The 15,000-nt window shown below is 31.5% G+C and overlaps 2 protein-coding genes across 5 annotated transcripts in view; one reads left to right on the plus strand and one right to left on the minus strand.

Annotated features, from left to right (window-relative positions):
* Positions 1-5,821: 5,821 nt before the first annotated feature.
* LOC115229960 (calcium-dependent secretion activator 1) lies at positions 5,822-6,607 on the minus strand (the record flags this gene model as incomplete). Its single annotated transcript, XM_029800220.1, has 1 exon — positions 5,822-6,607. A coding segment is annotated over exon 1 (786 nt), but the record flags the coding sequence as incomplete, so codon positions are not given.
* A 322-nt stretch (positions 6,608-6,929) lies between these two features.
* LOC115229957 overlaps positions 6,930-15,000 on the plus strand; it is a 70,571-nt gene continuing 62,500 nt past the window's right edge. For all 4 annotated transcript variants that reach the window (XM_036499411.1, XM_036499412.1, XM_036499413.1 and 1 more), the window contains exon 1: positions 6,930-7,362. The gene's annotated coding sequence lies outside the window, so the exon portion shown is untranslated. The remainder of the gene's footprint in view (positions 7,363-15,000) is intronic.

Raw genomic sequence — 15,000 nt, forward strand, 5'->3', positions numbered from 1 at the left:
AATTTAGCAACATGTACCCGAAAGGTTGCGTCATCACTCATGTAAATACCCAGGTCACGCACTGATTGTGCCTCTGGGATTGCAATTCCTCCGGGTCCAGTGTATTCGTTGGGTATTGCATTTAGTTTTGCATGCTGATAGCATAAAGCTTGGAACTTTTCAGCATTGAACTGCATGCTATTCTTTTCAGCCCACTTGTATATTTTGTCCAGCTCACATTGCAGGCGTTTAGTGTCCTCAGGGTTCTGTATTGCCTGTGAAACTTTTGTATCATCTGCATAACTTGTGATCGTCGCTCTCTACGTGGCTGAGGGCATGTCTGAGAGGGCCATTATGAATAGTAGTGGTCCCAAAACAGTGCCCTGCGGAACACTGCTCACTATTTGCGTGTTAATGGAAGTGGCCCCATTGGCTACTACCACCTGACTTCTATCTTTCAGAAAGTAATTAAGCCATTCTCCCAGTTTTCCATACATATACATTCTCCCAGTTTTCCATACATATACATATATATACATATACATACATATATATACATACATATACATACATATATATATATACATATACATACATACATATACATACATATATATATATACATATACATACATATATATATATACATATACATACATATATATATATACATATACATACATATATATATATACATATACATACATATATATACATACATATACATATATATACATACATATACATATATATACATACATATACATACATATACATACATATACATATATATACATACATACATAGTCTTGTCACATTACTAGAATGTTGAAAAACCTCATAGCTAACATAAATAATAAGCTATGAAATCTCTCTTCCTCTAAAGAAATATTTGATAAGGCAGCCCCCTACTATATCAATACCCTAGCTAATAGTGGCTTCACAGATAAGCTATATTAGAACCCTTCAAGTAAAAATATGAAACATAAATATAGATCTAAAAATAGATCTTGGAAAATAATTTGGTTAACTCTTCCTTTCACTCTAACAGACAAAACATTCCTGTATCTGTTAGATAAGCATTTCCCAATAAATCACAAATACTAGATGATTTTTAACAGATGCTCAATTGACATTTCATACAGTTTCTGCCCAAATACAAAGAACATTATAATTCATAAAAATCCCCAAGAGGTCACTCTCAATTGTAACTGTTGAAACTCTGAAGCTTGTGCACTTGACTAGGTGTGTATTATAAACTCTGTCGTATACAAAGCAGAAGTAACAGCAATGTTTCAAGATAACTTTATTGAAAAGAATTACATTGGGTCATGCAAAGGCAATCTCAAAAAATATTATGCAAACTACCTATCTTCTTTCCACCACATAGACAAAATAATGCAGCTAAGTTAGCTAGCTCTGTGTGGAATTTGATGACCAACTCCACACCACATACAATTAAGTGGAGAATCATGGAGAGATCCAAACCATAAATTAATGGACGTAAGAACTGCAATTTATGCATAGCAGAATGACCTCATATTCTTCTTAGACCCAAAAATTCCAACACTGCTTAATTCAATATTTTAAATTTTTAGCAGGTGCAAACATACGGACAGGTTTCTTTTGTTGAACTGAAGGACACTACAAGTGGAGTTGCTGTCTTGTTATTTTGTTCTACTCTAGCTGCATTAATTGTGGTTTCTGCAATCAAGGAGGAGGGGTATCTTGATATTTGGCTTTCACTTCTCTTTCCATCTTTTGCATCATCCTAGTTTTTAAAATATATCTGACACATAAAGATTGCATGATGATACAGGGCAAGTATCCTAAAATGGTGGTTCTCCAGCATGACCACAGCCACATGGCTGAAACGAGTAAATGCATGAAACTATTAGTAACTCTTTCAGTATGTGTATTAAATTGATATTTATCTCCCACTGGATGGACTACTTTTTTTGTTGATTCTACCTATTTTTGGATCTTTGAACTCTGTGTGTGTGTGTACATACACATATATGCATAAATGCACACACACACACTAGCACACGATAGATATGTTTTCTTTCAATTTCTATAAACCAGTTCCACTCAGAAGGTCTTTGTTGGCCCTGAAACTATAGTAGAGGATACTTCTTCAAGATGTCACAAAGTGGGATTGGACCTAGAAGTATATTTTAAACACAACATTCTTAATCACACAGCCACATCTATACACACACACACCTGGGTAGAACTTTGAATTCTCTGACAATATGTACTTACCATTTTATGCATTCAATACTATTTTGAACAACTTCTATTTGATATTTTGGTTGTGAATCCTGATTGATCTTTATATATGTTAATTCTTTTTGAAATTTCTACCTTCACTAATTGGAAGATGCTGACAATACTTTTATCAGCAACTTAAGTCTGTTTCATCAACAGTTTTTAATTTCAAGACTCTTATTGGCTATTCATTTGAAGTCTTGCTGACATTACTAGTAAATTTTTCTTTAGCCATGGTGAAACAGCAACAAAGAAATCTGTTAGAGAAGAAGCCCCTAAAGCCCAAAGAACTTTTCTCTTTGTAATGATGATGACAGTGATATTTTGAAAAACTGCCTTTATTGACTGATATTTTATAGCAGATTCTTCTGTAATTACTCTGACCTTGTATCTCCAGAATTACTGAGATAATGACCTCTAAAAGCTACTTGATGAGAGAATCAGGTCACTTAGGAAACTTTACATTAAATTATTTATCTTCATGCTAAAATATCAAAACATTTCTGTACATAAGCTATATCTTTGATAGCAAAGAAAAACTGAGTTCTAAATTCAGTATGACCACATCTTCTATGGTAATCAAATTTTAAACTGTCATGCACAAATATTAAGCATTGGTTGTTAAGTGTTCTGCTACTTGTCTTCCACAAGGCTATGTTGAACCACCTTTGCTATTTTCCTTTTAACATTTAAAAAAAAATATTTTATTCCCAAAACTGCATCACTCTGAAACTCCATTTTCTGTATACCTAATAATCACCAATTTTTCAAACATTACATCAGTCACATGAATCTCGTTTATACTTTCCATTTCTTACTTCAAAAGAATCTACACAAAATACAGATAATCTATCCTCTCAAACAGATCCTCTGTCATAACAAACATGATGATACATGTCATACTGATTTGCGAAATGCTCATCTTGGCCTAAACATTTGAAATTCATACAGAAAGTTAAGTTGATGCCTATAAAACTTAAACAATGTTAAATAATCTTTATATAAATCATAATTGCATTTTTAATTATAAGATTCTTTTAAAACACAATTGGGTGGGGGGCTGTTTGGTAGCATTCAATTTCAATTCTGGTTATGTACTTAATAATTCTTGCTTTGCACAGAAATGACTGGAAGTTATCCAAATTCTGCAGGGACACCGGTTCATAATCAAGACTAGGAAACCAGTTAATCTGAAAATTTTCACATTTCCTAATTATCCTTGAACCCATTGAATATGGTTTTGAGTAGAATGACAACTGTACAGGGTGGGTGTATAAATATTGGTGATCAGAATTAAAAAGATTAAGGAGTTTTAACCAAAGACCTCTATATATTTTAGTCTGAAAATAATTTAGATACATTTTGAAACAAATGTACATTTACTTTTAAAAATCATATAGAATTAATGTACATTTACTTTCAGTATCCCTTGTGAGATCACAAACCATATCTTTATGTAACCAATATCCGCAACAAGGAATCGGTTTATTTGTCTATTAGCACTAATATAGTCTCGAATATGCATATACATATATGCCCATATATGCAAATTATCAATCACTACTTATCTATATAAATTTATAAAAATTAAAATCAGCCAAAATTTTACAGTCCTTGTGTATGCAACAAATATCAGTTTTGAAACCTTCATAAAATTACAAAATGTTAAAAAAAAAAACAAAAAACAATGTGAATAATCTTCATAAACATGATTTAATGAATTGAAAATATTTCATTATATATTCCAGAAGCATAATCTATGTGAATATTTTACTAATAAAAGATCATACTGGTTGTTGGCGTTCGCATACATTAATTTTAATATTTAATTTTTTCAGATAACATCAATAGTGGTCAAAATTTGTACGTTAGGCTTCTACTTAGTATAAATAAATAATTACGTTTACACATTTAAGCTCTTTATACAAAAATCTTTTCTGCCTTATATCCTAAGTACACTTCGTCAAAATCGAGGTTAATGCTCCTACTATCAACATTCAAGACGAGTGATTTCATAGCATCTAAATCAATAACAGAAATCAAATTTTATGTAAGGAAAAGCAGCAGCTAACCGCAATTTTGGTCGATATTTGCTATGTTGCGCTGAATATTCGTATTTTACAAAGATATGAAAAGGCAGAGTAAAAGGGATCGAATCAAGAAGACCTATTACTACAAGTGTGTATGTATTAAAAATAAATTGCGTGCGTGCGTTTTTACACACACGTATGTATGTATGTATTGAGAGGGAGAAGGAGAGGGAAAAAGACAGAGATAATCGGTGATTAGCTCCCTTAAATAGAGTAAAGTCTAATGAGTACCAACATCATAATCAGAAGATTAAGAAATTATTATTTCAATGCGGAGGTTTCAAGATTTTTTTTTTAATACTCAGTATTGTTAATAATAGGCAGATATGACAATTCATTGGGTCAATCGATAATGTGATACCGAAGAAATCAACTGACACCTAAGTATTACAATTTGTTCAATACAAAATGACCTTTAAAAAATGATTAGGAATATCAGAATGAGGGTGTTATGTAAATGATATTATTCAACTATACAGGTTATTTCATCGCTAGAAATGCAGCATCATAAGGTAAATAAAAAAAATACTAAAAGGAAGCAACTGTCAATAATGATATTCAGAGTATCTAATATCGTTCGGAAACAAATAACTGCCACAACTTCTAAATCTTTGTAACCCCCAAGGACTTAAGAGAAAAAAAATCTCATTCTTTGTAAATCATCGCGAAATTAGATGGGTTTTCATGCGGATTTGAATCTCTGTCGTCTCGAGAATGTTATCAACTTAAATACGTGTGAAATACTACGCTATAAACACAAGTGCAATTACAGTGTATTCATCAAGTAGAACACGATCAAAGACTACTAGGAACTCATTCATTTTTCTAATAAATAAAACAATTTGATTATACATTTGATCTAAACAATTTTTTTTATTCATCAATAAATGAAAATATTAAAAATACAAATACTGCCTACATTTCTTAATAAAACTTAAAAATCGAGAGCAATTGCTGCCAAGTAATCGATGATCCAAAGCTTTCTCTATCTCTTCCTACCTATTACTCCTGTTTATCTTTATTGATTTTAGGGGATCCACTAGTTGTGCAATAGAGGTATTGGCGATATTAAATGAGTTGTTTTTCACTTGAATTAATATACATTCGATAAATGCAAAATATCTTTTAGGTTATGACATAGAAGCTGAATTATCATAAAAGGAAAATAATTTCGAGATTTTACTTTCGACACTTTATATTTATTGAATCAAGTTAATATTAATTCAAGTCAGAAACAACTCATTGAATATCATTATTATTCAACAACTGGATCCCCTAAGAATACTGAACATGTACAAGAAGAATAGATAGAAAGCGATGGAGTGAGGAAGAGCGTGTAAACTAAAACCTGATCTGGCTATGAAAAAAAAAAAAGAATTTTATCTGAAAATGTCAGGTGAACTAAAGAAATCACTTGATAGAAAAATAAACAATGGAAAAATAGTGTTTATGGTTTCTATACCAGAAAGAAATTTACTCACCTGACATGCATTGTATAATATTTGATGCTCGTATTTCTTAACAGTTAATATATTCTGGAACATATCATAAAGTTGCTCTTTGCTAAGAATCAGTTCCGAAGCAGCAGTGGTCCCTCTCTGGGGATGTTTTCGAGGATCTTCTTCACCTCGAAATATCGCATCATATTTGGTCATCCAGGAACTAAGAACAGTTTCTTTACTGAGACCATCTATCTCCGGTAAACTCCTCACCCGTTTTTCTATATTATTCTTAAAAACCTCTCTGAAATCGTTAGCAGATGACCCTCCGCTTTTGACCATTGCTAACACACGATCACTTTTAACGAATACTTCATAATAACTTTGTACAGCATTCGTGAAGGCTTCGTCAGCCACTATATTAGTTTCTCCGTTCAAAAAGGCGCTGAATCTATCCTTGATAGTCTGCAGCTGTTGTTTAGTGATTTTGGTTTGTCGCCTGGCCATATCTGTCGGCTGCTTGGCATTAAACGGGTAAGCAATACACCGCATGACAAAGACATAAAGCTGCAATCGCCTTTTCCTTTCTTCTTCGGATTTTGCATCATTTTTATCAGCATCTTCACTTTTTTCCCTTTCACTTATTAGTGATGGACTAGGGCTAGATGGCCTTGCTTGACTGGTATTAGGTCGACTACTCTGCACACTCAGGTTATCCCCGCTTGCTGATAAACTCCGTTCAGCACTAGGTACACTAAGAACATCAGAATTCTCATCTTCGATAGTCTCATTTTCTGATTCTTCTTCACTGGATGATGGATCAAGCATATTAGGTATTCACTTTTCCCGAGCTGAATACCCTCGCTCTAAAGTGGTGCTGATATACTAGTCTTTGACTCACAACTGGCTGACAATCAGGTTCGAAACCAGACTGACAATGGCCATACCTTTAGCGCATGCGCTTTATTCAAGCAGACGACATCAATGATAAAAACCTTTTATCTTTTATTTTAAAATTCATATACTAATATTTCCATTTAATTTATTGAAGCAAAATTTTAACAATATTTTTAGAAAATATTGTATATCATTTGTTAATTTAATAACTTATTTTAATGACGTCATGCAAAACTGTGGGGACCCTCTGGTACACAATAATAGGACCCCGTAGAACACACATTTATAATGGCAGCCATTATGCCGATTTGAGTTCAGTAATCATCCGTTTTGGATTGTAGTAAACATTGTACGTTGTTATTGACATTTAGAACGTCAGAAATTCCAGGGTAGCTGGGATGAAGGGTAGTATGGACAACGTTGCTTTGAGGAAACTTTACTTATTAACACAGAAAGGAAAAATTCTCCAATTTAGACGGATTTCTTGAACCAACTATTTTTGCATGAAATTACTTGCAGACAGTGTAAATAAACATACAGAACGGATCTTTTGTTACTTTCACTATTGTGATTGGAGAAAGTTATTCTCTGATTTTTCATTATCGTTTATTACATCGTATCGATACATTTCTTCATTAAGAAAACTTTTTTTTAACGCTGGAATATCGTCACCATAAGTAGAACGAGTAAGTACCTACGCAATCCATCTGTAAATATTGACGAACGTATGTGTTTGTGTGTGTATGTATATATATATATATATAAATATATATATATGTGTGTGTACTATGTATACATTATATAATATATATATATATATATATATATATACGTGTGTGTATATGCATATATATATATATATCGATATCATATTTATATATAAAGTGAATGGGTGTGATCAATTATTCTGTTGTAATAAATATTGAGTTACATATTTCGGATTCATTTAGAAATTTTCAGTTTTTGGAATCTTTTTACAAATATGTTTCTGTCCTGATACTGCTTATATAGATTTCTTCCTCTATTTACATACATTATGTGTGTGCGTGAGTGTATTTGTAACTCCCCGATTGAATAAAATATTTACCATGAGATATTTGTTTTATCTTAACGTATCGCTCAAATGTGATATTGCATTTTGGATAGAATTCTATTTTTTTCTCTGTTAATTTTCTATGTAATACAAGAAAATTCCGAATATTTCTTCATTTTAAGTAGTAGCCTGTTTGTGTTGATAGTGCCAGTCGAACGTGTCTCACTAAACAGCCATATTAGTTCCCTTGCTAATCTGCTACTTTGAAAATATTCCTGTAAAAATTTCTTTTCAAACGAATACTTTCAGTTGTTTATTTCGTTTAAAAATATAAATTGTTTTTGCTTTGTTTATATTATTTAGATGATCTAAATTGCACGTGTAAATGTATTAATTGAACGTTTCGTTTTATACTTTAAGAAATTATGCAAAAAAAAAAATAATAATAAAAGGTTCGGTGTTGGTTGTGCTTTGTTTCTGTTTAATTAAAAACACATAATGTGAGATTCTAGTTCATTAATTTCATAATTATTCTGAAGCTTGATGAATTTTCAAAGATTTTTATTTGAGCTGAAATGTAAATAAATGAAAGCTGATATAAATCACTAAATTATGTTATGACCTTAATCAATTCAAAATGACCTGATTTTCATTTTTTACTTGCGTTGTCTTCTCTTGTGGCGTTCAACAAACATGACGGCAATTTTTAATTGTTCGCGTGTGAATGGATATGTGATCTAATCTTTATGTTAAAGAAATACAGTTTCGAGGAAATTTTTTTATTCCTTCATATTCAATTTAGTTTCTAGACATGTGAATGTTTTATATATATATAAAACACACATATATAAAAATAATAATAAATCTCTGAATGCTAAATTGAAATATATCAGCAAAGGCTTATTTCTGATACACCTTTTTTTTCTTTTATTCCACTTAAAAATAAACTTTGACGTTTCCGTTGATAAAACATATAATTCAATCAATGGTTTACAAAGATGACGATATAACAAATGTGACTAGAAAATGTCAGCTACACTTTTGAATCGATACTATCGTTTGTCCACTAGTGTGTTCATATTGACACGAAATTGCTAGTATTGCGATCATCGATTTTGCCCCTTCTGGTTCTCAAAACCAGCAAGGCTAACCACATAGTTGTTTTAATATCTTGTACGATACTTTTTTTTCCTCTTTGGAATATATATTTTTCCTGTAGTCAATGGATATAGTTTCGGTGTAACAAAATTTGATATTGTATTTCTTAAGGTTTTATTGCTTTAAACTATTCTTGGTATTTTTAACAATATTGTTTGAAATCAATGCCTTAGTTTAAATATTTTACTAGTTACATTTGTAAACTAATCTTTTTTTAGGAAATGTTATCTGTAGGCTATTTCTTTTTCACTTAATAGAGGTTTAATTTATTTTTTAAATGTTACGTTTTGAATTCAAAATAAAACCATTGCTGACTAAATGGAAAAATTATTTCTCCTCCATCTCTGTTTCAGTACATTATTTCTCTTTAAAAGTTTTATATATATATATATATATATATATATATATGCACCTTTATTTATTTGTACTGGGGATAGTTTATATGAATATCCTTTGACAGAGCTGGATTTTATTTGTCTAAATAGTATATCGTAAACATCAAATTTCTTTTCAGAAAGCGTCTGATTTACAACAAAAAGGCTTTCTTTAAGATATCGGCTTTCAGTTTGAAAGTTTGATGTAGATATATTCAGTGAAATACATTGCTTATTTACTACAATAAACATGGTATCTCATTAAATTGTTCTGATGATGGTATATTTAATCGATACTTCTATGACTCTGGCCTGTAGAGATGGAGCATTAATGGGAGTTGATCTTTTAGCATCGTCGTAAAATATTCTTCTTACTTCCCTTTGCTAAATTTTCCTTAGAATTCGTGGGGTTTTTTCTCCCCCCCCCCCCCCTCTAATATCTTTCAGCTAACAAGTTTATTACCTAGAATGTTCTATAATTTCTTACATAAAATGGCAATTCAATATTTTGAATATTTCAATCAGTCATTTTTCTCTCTGTGTGTCACACGCACACACCCACACTCAACAGGAACCTCGTTGCATTTCATTGGATTGCACATTTTCCGAACTTGCCTTCCTTTTATGAATTTGCAAACATACATATCTGTGGGTTAAATTTATTGAATTTAGATTTAAAAGGAAGATAGATCATTGTAAATTATATATATATATAATACACATTGGTTCATATAGTTGGAAAGCAAAAAAAATTTTAACTATTTTAGCTGTGACTTTGTGCTTTTAATATGTACATACGAAAATTAAACTTGATTTCTTCATTTAGCTATGCTCTCATTTCAATTATTTAGATAGCTATTTTTCAGTGACTTTCTCATACACAGGATGTAGCTACATCATTTTGATGACTTCCTGTCTGTTACCGTTTCATAAAGATATTTATTTGTAAACTCGTCATAAATTCTTGCTGTTAAAATAGATTGATAATAAAATTTAATCCCGCGCCTTTTTGTCTGATTAGGAAACTGCTTTTCACACATCTGATCTTTATCATTTTAATTCCTTGTTTGTATATTTAAATCAATTTCCAATCAACGTTCAACGCTTAGAAAGCAATGGAGTTTTAAGCACCAATGGAGAGAGCTTTATGGCATTGGCTGAGTTACTAAAGAATTCACGACTTCGAATTAAGTTCTCTTAGATAACTTCCCATTTAGATAAAAACGATATCTAAAGATAGCTTCATTGATTTTTTTTCTTTTCCTTTTCTGTATGTACTGTTGCTTCTACAAATGATATAATTTTGGTTTTTCTTGATTTAATTTTGATATTTGTTACATTAATTTTAATTTTTAAAAATCTAAATAATTTTCGTTTCTGAAAATAAAATTATGTCGATGTAGTGTTTTGTAGCGAGGTATTATGCAATAACGTTTACTTCGTTTTAGATTTTTCATTTCCTTGACCACATAAAAAAATATCTAAGGCGTTTTTACGAAATATTAAATGCAAGCTTCAAGTTACTACACTCGATGTTTAAGACGTGGAATATGTCAAATTCATCTAATTAACCTCAAAAAATAGATCGCTTTATTTTTATCGATTAAGTAGGTTGTATGTAATTTATTAATCAGCTCAATGATTTCCAGGTATAAATTTAAAATATCTTGGCGTTTAACATTCTGTGATTGACACAATAAATGCCACATATCTGCTATGATGAATATGGGGTCACCTCTCACTGCCTCTCCTCCCTCTCTCTCATTTGTTCTAGTAAAGCAACAAGATCCCTCCTCCCAATGTTAGATAAATGAGTGAAGAGGAATTCTTGCTCTTTCTCATAAGAGATGAAATTGAAAATTTTGCTATCACAATTGAATTCCAAATATTGAAATAAATGTTGAATGCATCGTGAAGTACATGATGAATTAAATGCTAAAAAGATTTCTTACCAGTATACAAAATCAAATGTAAGGTTGATGATGAAGATATATAATTATTATTAATATTATCTGTTTATCCATGCTATTAGTAATTGTGAGTGGGTCCACAAAAGCACCTTTATTTCAATCACTGCTATCAATACTTTAAAAATTGAGACGATAATTAAACACTAAGTGTTGAATATTTTAGATTTCTTAGATTTTTTTTTAATGAAGAAGCATTCAGTCATTAGACAGATTCTTAAAGTTTGGTTTAGACTGAATCTAATACTAAAAACTATATTTTGTCTTTTAAAACATCAACTATATCAGTATTAAATGTTTACCTCATTATTGGTTTCTTTTATTCCATATGTTTGATTGTTGCTGTTTGGTCAGTTGATTTCAGAAAGTATCCACCAATAATGTTAATCATTAGGAATGTAGTATAAAAGCTAATATATATTAGCACCTAATTTTGATTAAGCAGAATTGAGGAAAATTTATGTATTTGATTATGCTCGTATACTATTAATGGGCTTTTGTGTTGTGTATTTTAGGAATGCTGGTGCGTTTTTGTTTTAGCTTATACTAAAATATGAAGTTATATATGTGTTGAAGAAAGAATAAAATATATTAGTATTTTGAGATAAAGACATCAAAGAGGTATTGGTATTGAATGTTTCTTTCGTGACTTGACTCACGTTAAAATTGAGAGCTTTAAAGAGAAGTTTGTTTTCGACAAGGGAGCAATTATAAAACAGTGTTGTTTGGCTTAAGAAGATAATCATTATTTGGCTCATTAAAGCTTTATTGAACCACTTTATTGTAGCTTTTCCATGCAATCTTGAGTCTGTTCTGTTCAACAGAGTGGCCTATATTTCGATTCACTACTTCCAATCTATGTGGTTCAGCAGGAGAGAGTTTACTAAGAATGGCAATCAATTGTAGCCAAAAATCTTGTAAAATAGATAGGTTATAAAAAAAAAAGATCGTTTTGTCATGCTCTTGAATTTTGTGCATCATGTGTTAGTGGCAACATTGACTACACTTCTTCATTTGTGCAGGTGGGGATCTCAACTGATTAGTGTGTGAAACTCACTCTCTCTCCCTCTCTCTCAATATTACACTTCATTTCCTGCTACTGAGCAGCATCTTCTCAATTCATATATATCCATATGCTTATGAAAATGTTTCACTTGTTCTGAGGTAACTTGGAATTAAATTTGGATTATGGCTTCCCATATGTATTTGTGGTAACAGAGTACTGAAATATTTGAGCACTCTCTTTACAAAGACAGAAAATAGTAACTATATTTTGCATTTATAGACTTTTTTCATGAGCCATTTAATATTATAGTTCCCAACCATTAATTATCAAAAGGGTTTAGAGCAAAAAGAAGAATGTAGAAATTCTATCTCTTTATGCTTTGAGTTAAAGCTATGCCATGGTCAACTTTGCCTTTAGTCTTTTGGGGGATTAATAAAGAAGCATATAGCTAGTGGGCTGGTGATATTTTTAGATATCAGAAAAGATAGCATGTGATATCTTCTGAGCTCAAATTCTAGGTTCCAGTGGCCAGGGGAAATTAATCACTTGACCACAGGGACATCCAATCACACCCAGAGTTGGCCAATACACACAGCATAGATAAGCTGGCGACAAATTAATCTAATAATAGATTGTAAATAGATGGATAGCTGGATGAAGATTATATGGACTTATTTAAACTACAGCGGTAAAAGTAAATGTTAAATATTATAAAAGCCAAGTGTTATATCTTCCTGATAATTTTATTTCTAAAAGAACACACATTCTTTTTAAATTTTGGTTTATTTAGTCTTTTTCTGAAGAAACTATCCAGTGCTCTTTTGAAAAGGTCACTTTTCTATGATACTTTTCCAGTAGTGTTAAAAACACTTATAGTGAAAAGCATATGACCAATGAAAATTACTATGATTATAATAGATGTGAAGTGTGTAAGTGGATTAAAGAAATAGGTAGGTTAATCATGAAAAACTCAATTAGAATGTTATTTGGTTCTGATTGATTATACAGCTTAGAAGATTAATAAGGGGCGTAATGTGAGTTGTGTCAGTCAACAATAAAATCTAAATTTTCTTTTTCTTTTCACCTAGTACTTTTTCTTTTTTAAATAAAGGTATCTAGTATAAAAATTATTTTAAATGTCACCAGTTCCATTACTTTTAAGGTTTATTCATGTGTAGTTGTCCAAATAAAGTAATGCATACTTTTATTTTTTATTCTCTCTCTCTCTCTGTATGTGTGTGTGATTTTATATATACATATAACTTGAGCAAAACAAACTTTAATTTGTTTTGCAGAAAATTGAGGGGGTTCTGGTCATTTGCCGTGCAAAACTTGTGTGTGAATGTGTATATGTAACTCTGTCTGCATGTGTAGTAGGTGCATGCATGTTCAATCCCACTTGGGTAACTGTCTTCTACTGTAACCTCAGGCCAGCCAAAGCCTTGTGAATAGATTTGTATGTTCTTGGCTTCATATTGTATGATTGTTGTAAATGAATATCGTTCATTTCCACTATTTTGTAAAAATGTGTCATGCCATGAGAAAGTATCACCTTGGAAACACTTAATGGTTGGTGACAGGAAAGGCATCTGGCTATAGTTAATTCTACCTTAATTAAACTCTCACACACCTATGCAAGTAAGGAAAAGTGGATATTAAAATTGAGGTGGTGGTGATGTTGAAAATATAGGCTTGTTATAATGTGCTACGATAATTCTGTGTAAGAATCACATTAACAGTACACATATCTGTGGAATACTCAGTCATTTACATGCTATTTTGTAATCAGAAATTCAATAAGTGTCATCAACACAACAGTTGCCCTACTTTGTCTCCAGCAGGCAACACTCATATTTATTTAGGAGTAGAAGATTTATGACCTGGGGAATTTGGATAATTTAGAAAGAAAGAAAAGATGGCTAGTCATAATTATTTGAAAAAGAGGACAAAAATGTGCGTATAAAGTGTAATAGATATGTATATTTGCACACACACACATATAAAAATCAAATCAGGGTAGTATACTCTAAAGTTATTTAGCATATTGGTTTCAAATTTTGGCACAAGACCATCAATTTCAAGGAAATGCTAAGTTGATTAAATCAACCCTGGTGCTCAGCTGGTACTTATTTATCAACCTTAAAAGGATGAAAGGTAAAGTTGAACACAGAGCATAATGACATGAAATTAGGCTAAGCATTTTGCCCAGCACAGTAATGATTCTGCCAGCTCACTGCCCTAAAGTTATTTAGCATATTGATTCATTTCAGTCACTATTACAAAGTAGATGTAAGAATTTCCTGACACAAAACTCGATACTCCTGTTATCAAAAGTTACTATGTGACATACTGTATACAGTCATACCTCACCATATTGTGGCTCACCATCATGCACTCAGTATATCCAGGTTGCTACAGCCGATAGGTATTTATGTGTTTTTAGATTTTAATTATTTCTGTGGGAGCTTTTGGGACATAAAACCTGCAATAGTCAAGGGATTATTCTAGTAGCTTCTGAAAATCTGAGTTTTGGTGATTAGGTTAGTTAAAAAAAGCCTCTGGGTGTATATAGCTCTCTCTATCTATCTCTCTCATATATATATGGAGGTATATGTGCACGTATTTGTTTGTATGTAGGGCATGCATGGCTATGTTAAGTTTGCTTCCTAACTCATGGTTCTGGGTTCAGTCCCACTGCTTGCTACCTGGGCAAATATCTTCTGCTATGGCTCTGAGCTGACCAAAATCTTGTGAGGGGATTTGGTAGAGAAAAACTGAAAGAAGCT

This window comes from Octopus sinensis, unplaced genomic scaffold (genome assembly GCF_006345805.1).
Source record: "Octopus sinensis unplaced genomic scaffold, ASM634580v1 Contig13942, whole genome shotgun sequence".
Classification (NCBI taxonomy): domain Eukaryota; kingdom Metazoa; phylum Mollusca; class Cephalopoda; order Octopoda; family Octopodidae; genus Octopus; species Octopus sinensis.